A 6070-nucleotide genomic window follows, 5' to 3' on the forward strand; every position below is an offset into this window, starting at 1 on the left:
ATTCTATGTAATAGATATAAAAGTAGTCCCAAATGACAATGGTTTGTGATGTTAAATAAAAAGCAAACCTTTTTTAGGATAAATTTATTTTTGCTGTTGAGTGCTGAGGATTCAAAGATGATATTAATCAGCTGTTTGGTCACATTTTACTATTAATATAATGATCACAAACCACAGCAGTTCCCAAAATTCAGAATAATCTCTTCTATCCCCACAGCCCATATCTGCTGCTGTGACTGCTGGCAAACCAACCAATCTCTGAATCAGTTTCATGTGGTGCAGACCGTGTGGTGAGAACTTTTCTGCTGAAAAGTTCTCACCACACGGTCTGTCGCCTCGGCGCTTTACCGAGAGGCTGAGAAATTTGATAAGCTACCATATTTCCTCCGATAACACAACATTGCTGCAATCCACGAGGTTGGAAAATAAAAATAAACTTGTGTGAATACAAAAAAACCCAACTCAGAACATGATTGTGTGTTTCATGGCATCCTTTTACCTTTATGCACCACTTTGTGTTGGTTCGTCAATTAAATCTCAAATTCATTGAAGGTTGTGACTGATACAGCTCGTCTAATGTGGAGTTCCTCAAAGCTCTGTTCTGGGACTTGCTTAGTTTTTATTGTGTATGCTGCTTATGAGTTCTATTTCTGGAAATTTGTTTATCCCAGTTCATTGTTTTGCAGATGATATTCAGATTTGCATGCCCTTAATCATAAAAGAATCTGGTCTGGAATATTTTACCTCAGATCTGCTGAAAGGTTGGAGAACTTTAAAATCATCCTAAACACTCACTTCTATTCTATGACATTGAAGTAAAGGTCTGGAAGTTTGATTTTGGACAATCTGACCAGAGCTCTAGTAGACTATAAGAATGAACTTCTTATAGTCTTATAGAATGAAGCAGTGGTTCCCAAACTTTTTCTCCTGGGCCCCCCCTATGGCTTACAAATAGCTGTCTGGTTGAACGACGTTTGTGAGGTGGGGAAGAGGATTCTTAGAAACTCCGTCTCTAAGAATGTCTCACAGAGGTTCCCAAACTGTGGGAGTTTGGGAACCTCTGTGTTAGAGAGTCACAAGATGTGGAATCTATAAATTTTTGTTCCTCAAGTGTTTGGGAACCGTTTGTGTGGAGGAGGGAGAAGGCAGAGAACGAACCCAACTCTGAAACGTGAGGAAGACCCGGCTGACTCCACAGAGCTGAAGCTAACCTCAAACTGCATCGTCATCTCAGTCAGATAACAATTTCCTACAGGGAACACTCTGTCCAAAAACCGCTCCCTCTGTTTTTACATTTCCAGCTGTGTCAGGATGGCAAGCAGAAAATTTTTTTTTAAAAACCGCAGGTATGTAAGAACAGAAAACGTTTCAGTACTTAGTAAATTAAAGCAAATATCAGAATTTGAGAAATATGTTTTAAGTAGATCTGGGTAGTAATGCACATGGAAGGGAAAAAAGGACTTTGTCTTAATGCTGTTTGGTAGAACTCAAACTAAGACGAAGAGGTTTGATCAAAAGAATTTATTTAATTAAGAAACTGAAGAAAACTTACAGAGTATTTCACAACTACTGCTCATAAAAGTCTTACCTAATAATTGATCAATTACTAAAATATTATTCAGTTGCATGTAATGGCAGACTTATTTGTCAAACTGGGACTTGATCTTATAATTATTTAATAAAGAGTCATTTATGCAAGTCTGCATTTACTCTTAATTATGGCAGAAGCTATGCTGAAGCTAACAGAAGAGTCCTAAAGAAGCTTTGCAGATGAACTATATGTAGTATATATTGTGAAATACATCTTACATCTGAAGAGCTAAGGAGGAGCAGAAATTACATACTCCTAATAACAGGCACGTACAGTGGGGGGCCTGGGGGTGCTTGAGCACCTGCCCTTTTTGCTCCTTGCCCCCAAGTGCCCTTTGGGTCCAAATTTTTTTATTTTTTTTATTTTTTATTATTATTATTACTATTATTTTTTCCCAAGCCCTCTTCTGACATGTACTAAATTATTAGTTTTTTTTGTTTTATTTCAAGAAAAACAACATAATAAGCTCTCCGGTCACCTGTTACCTATGACCTTTTGCCCGTGACGCATGACGTAGCTGCCTCCCGCTCAGTCATTGAGACAAGGTAGCTTACTGCGGAGCTCAACGCGGAGGAGGAAGGAAGGAAAAGTAAGGACAAACTGTTCTTATCTATCGATTCAGTATTTTATTATACAGACATTAGGCTGTTGTTGTTGTCCTATCAGGTAGCTGTTAGCTAACGAGTTTGCTAGCAAAACAAGATAACTAAAGCTTCTTCCCTGTATCGCTAATGATAGCGGTCATTCTTCATTATTGCTGATAGGGCCACATCGACGATCCAAAACCTGTCATCTCCATGATGGATATATGTCCGATTATCTAATTTTCTTTGCTGCATAATGTACATTGCATTTATTCTAGCATTAGGTAAATGTATCTTGAAGGAGAATAGCACCTTCAAAACGGTTTGAATTATAACGATTTTTTTAAACAAAAAAAATTATTTAAATTTTTTTAATGAAATAACAAATTTTTGTCTTGTGAACTTAAAAAGTTATTTGTAAAACTTAAAACTTTTATTTGCACACATCAGAAATCTTTTGTTGCAATTTTCGGCCCTGCCCACGACGTCTTGTGAGAAGCAAGCAAAACTTTGAATCACGAACAAAAACTTAGAATAGCAAGAAAAGATTTATGTCTCACTTTATGAGACATAAATCTCTGATTTTAATTTTAAAAATGAAGCAAAACTTTTGTTTAAAAATTGTTTCAATTCAAAATGTGTTGATCACAATTGTATTTTATTTAATTGAGGTTAGTTTTTATTTTAATGGAGAATTGTGAAACATATTGAACTCCATAGCAGAGGCCTCCTTTTCTCTGAAATTAATATTGTGCTTTGGACTGAAAAACATTGGTTTAAATACAAGGGTAAAGAATTGGTAGTGTGGTTTAATACAGTGTTCTTATCATAATTCATTATGTTTTGCTTTTTTCTGTTCAAAGATGCCACGTAAAGAAAGACTGCAGAAACAAAAAAGAAAGGAATTGATAGAAGCAGCAAAAGGTAGTGGACTGTTGACCAACTGTGTCAGAACGAGTACCGCAGGTAAGAACAAAAAAAAATGTTCTTACCATTATCAACATGTAGTTTTTGGTAGTGAACAATATATTTAATATTACAGGGAATCGGTTGTGTTTTTCTTATGCTAAGATGTACTAAATCTAGGTGTAGAATAATGATTAGTTTGTTTCTTGCTCTCAGATGGACAGAAAGAAAGTGATAGATCAGAGGAGGAGACAAAAATGCAGTCAACAACACAGGAAGACAGGCAAGGAGAGGGACAACAGTCAGAAATAAACACTATGGACGAAAACGCGGAGCAACAAGTCAGAGAGAGGCCATTCACATTCTTACTGGACCTTCCACACCCAAATGACCCAGCACATGTCTTGAAGTTCAACATAAAATATGATGAAGCATTTATCCAAAATTGTGTAAAACAAGGACCATGCCAACCAGAGCTGTCATTTCCTAAAAATAAAGAAGGGAGGTCTTTTCAGAATAAATGGTATAAGAGTAACCCATGGCTGGAGTATTCTCCCAGTTTAAATTCCATGTTTTGTTTTAGCTGTCGTGTTTTTTTGAATGAAGAAAAGTACATGTTCCGCAAATCATGGAAGACAATAGGATTAAACAGATGGAACAAAGCATTACAGAAAATTAAAGAGCACAGTGCATCAGAGTCCCATATGTATGCCATGGTAAAGTGGAACACCTTTCAGAAAAAATCACTGGAGGCATTTTTGGAAACAGGTAACCTTCAATCACAAGCTGCAAAAGACAAAGAAAAGCAGAGGAACAGAGAAATTTTATCTCGGTTGATTTCCATTACAATTTATTTGGCAAGACAGGGCATGTCATTTAGAGGAGATGATGAGACTTCAGGAAGCCTAAATCGAGGCAACTTTTTAGAGCTTGTGGAGTTATTCGGCAAGTATGATAGTGTCATTAAATTGCACCTGGATGGTTTGAAAGAAACACTGGAAAGTAACAAAATACCACTGGTCTCACTACTATCAAACGGAACACAAAATGACATAATAAAAGCATTAGGTATAGCAGTAAGACGTGCAATCAAAACTGAAATAGAAGAAAATGAGCTGTATTCCATTCTTATTGACGAAACCACAGATGTTTCACACATGGAACAAGTGTCATTTGTGGTCAGATACGTGCACAACATGCAGATTAAGGAGTGATTTATTCAGGTGTGCAACATTCAATCCACAAGTGGAGAAGACCTTGAAAATCTGGTTCTGGACGTACTGAAGGAAAACAATCTAAAAATGGATAACATCAGAGGTCAGGGATACGATGGAGCAGCTAACATGAGAGGACACTACAAGGGACTTCAGGCAAGAAATCTCAGGCACAATCCCAAGGCTTTGTATGTCCACTGTCAGGCACACTGTCTTAATTTGGTGTTAGTTGAAAGTGCCAAATCAAATATATGTTTTGTCACATTTTTCAACTTGGTTGAAAAACTTTACGCTTTCATTGGGAACTCATCAAAAAGGCATACTGCATTTATAGAGGTTCAGAAAGAAATGCAACCACATCAGCGTCCAGTTGAACTACAAAAGTTGTCTGACACTCGTTGGGCCTGCTGAGAAAGAGCCCTGAAGTCTCTCAAAAAGATCCTTCCCGCTGTTATGAAGTTCTTGGAGAATATGACTCAGGAAAGCCTCCCTGATCCATCAGCAGGTGACGCAGCAATCCTTTTGAAGAATATCAATTTTGAATTCTTATGTCTGGAAATTACTTGCCCCATTTTCCAAGTAACTGCAGTTGCATCAGATGCATTACAGCAGAAAGATATGGACCTGGCTGCAGCCTACAAAATTGTTGAAGGGGTACTACAGATACTGGAGTGTTGCAGATCAGAAGAAGAATTTGGCAAAATGTATAAAAAAGCCACAGAAAAGGCTGCATCTGTGGGGCTTGACCCCCCTGAAGAAGTCAGTGGACTCAGAAGGAAGAGGAAAGTGCCAGCAAAGTTTACTGCGGTTAGTACAGGTGCTTCTGATAACCATGTTTTCCCTACCTCGAAGGAGTCCTACCGTGCACAGGTATATTATGTTTTTGTAGACTCCATTACACAAGAGCTTCAGAAATGGTTCAAGGGAGGAGATAATGCTACCTGGGAAATATTAAATGCCCTCCACTGCCTTACTGTCCCAGAAAACTGGACCAATGCAACAGTTCCTCCAAAAGCACTTCAAGCTCTACTAAAGATGCTCTGCCAGTTTTATGAAATTGATGACCGAGAAAAATTGAAGACGGAGCTGAAGGTTTTTCACAGATCATATTTGGAGTTTTCATCTTTCAGTGTGTCATCAATGCTGTCTGTCATCAAAGAAAAATATGCTGATCTGGTTTTTCCCAACATGACTGGACTACTGAAAACATATGCCACCTTACCAGTGTCTACAGCAACCGTTGAGCGTTCCTTCTCAAAACTGAAGCTAGTGAAAACAAAACTACATAGCTTATGCAAGGAGGATAGGTTGTCAGACCTTCTTTTGTTGGCAATTGAGAAAGATGTGCCAATCATTCACAGTGAGGTCATTGACATTTTTCGAGACATGACCAACAGAAAACTGCTGCTGTGAACAGAAGAGAACAAAATAGCAAACATGCTTAAAAGTTGTAAGTTTGTTTTTAAACAGTTAAATCACCATGAAGGAAAAGAAGATTTTGGATAATAGTCTTAGATTCAGTTTGGGGGAAAAAAGAGCCTGAAATAAATAAGAGACATCAGCCTCCACTCAACACAGAGAAGATGAGACAATGAAGAAAAAGAATAGAAACTGAGATGAAAAAAAGAAAAGGAAAGATTGAAGAAAATGTATATAGGTACTTACAAAATACACTAAGACACAAATTTTGGTAGGCAGTAAGTCTCAGTAGGCTTTTCTCATGGTGACATGCATTAACAATTCAATTTTTGCTATTTTTTTGTCTGCAGTTCCAC

The 6070-nt window shown here is 37.5% G+C and overlaps 1 protein-coding gene across 1 annotated transcript; it reads left to right on the top strand.

Moving 5' to 3' along the window:
* The first annotated feature begins 3785 nt into the window (after window positions 1-3785).
* On the top strand, window positions 3786-5708 carry LOC106936433 (zinc finger MYM-type protein 1-like). Its single transcript, XM_015017442.1, has 2 exons — window positions 3786-4083; window positions 4876-5708. Exons 1-2 carry the CDS (start codon window positions 3786-3788, stop codon window positions 5706-5708), a joined length of 1131 nt encoding a protein of 376 aa, XP_014872928.1.
* The last annotated feature ends 362 nt before the right edge of the window (window positions 5709-6070 follow it).

This window comes from Poecilia latipinna, unplaced genomic scaffold (assembly GCF_001443285.1).
Source record: "Poecilia latipinna isolate Pla-1442-1.1 unplaced genomic scaffold, P_latipinna-1.0 Scaffold2142, whole genome shotgun sequence".
In the NCBI taxonomy this organism is placed as follows: Eukaryota; Metazoa; Chordata; class Actinopteri; order Cyprinodontiformes; family Poeciliidae; genus Poecilia; species Poecilia latipinna.

What these genes read in the sequence shown, in the direction of transcription:
- LOC106936433 (XM_015017442.1), top strand. Translation starts at nt 3,786, where the DNA reads ATGTATGCCATGGTAAAGTGGAACACCTTTCAGAAAAAATCACTGGAG. An exon ending in TTTGAAAGAAACACTGGAAA is followed by an intron (nt 4,084 to 4,875) that starts GTAACAAAATAC and finishes CCATTTTCCAAG; the next exon opens with TAACTGCAGTTGCATCAGAT.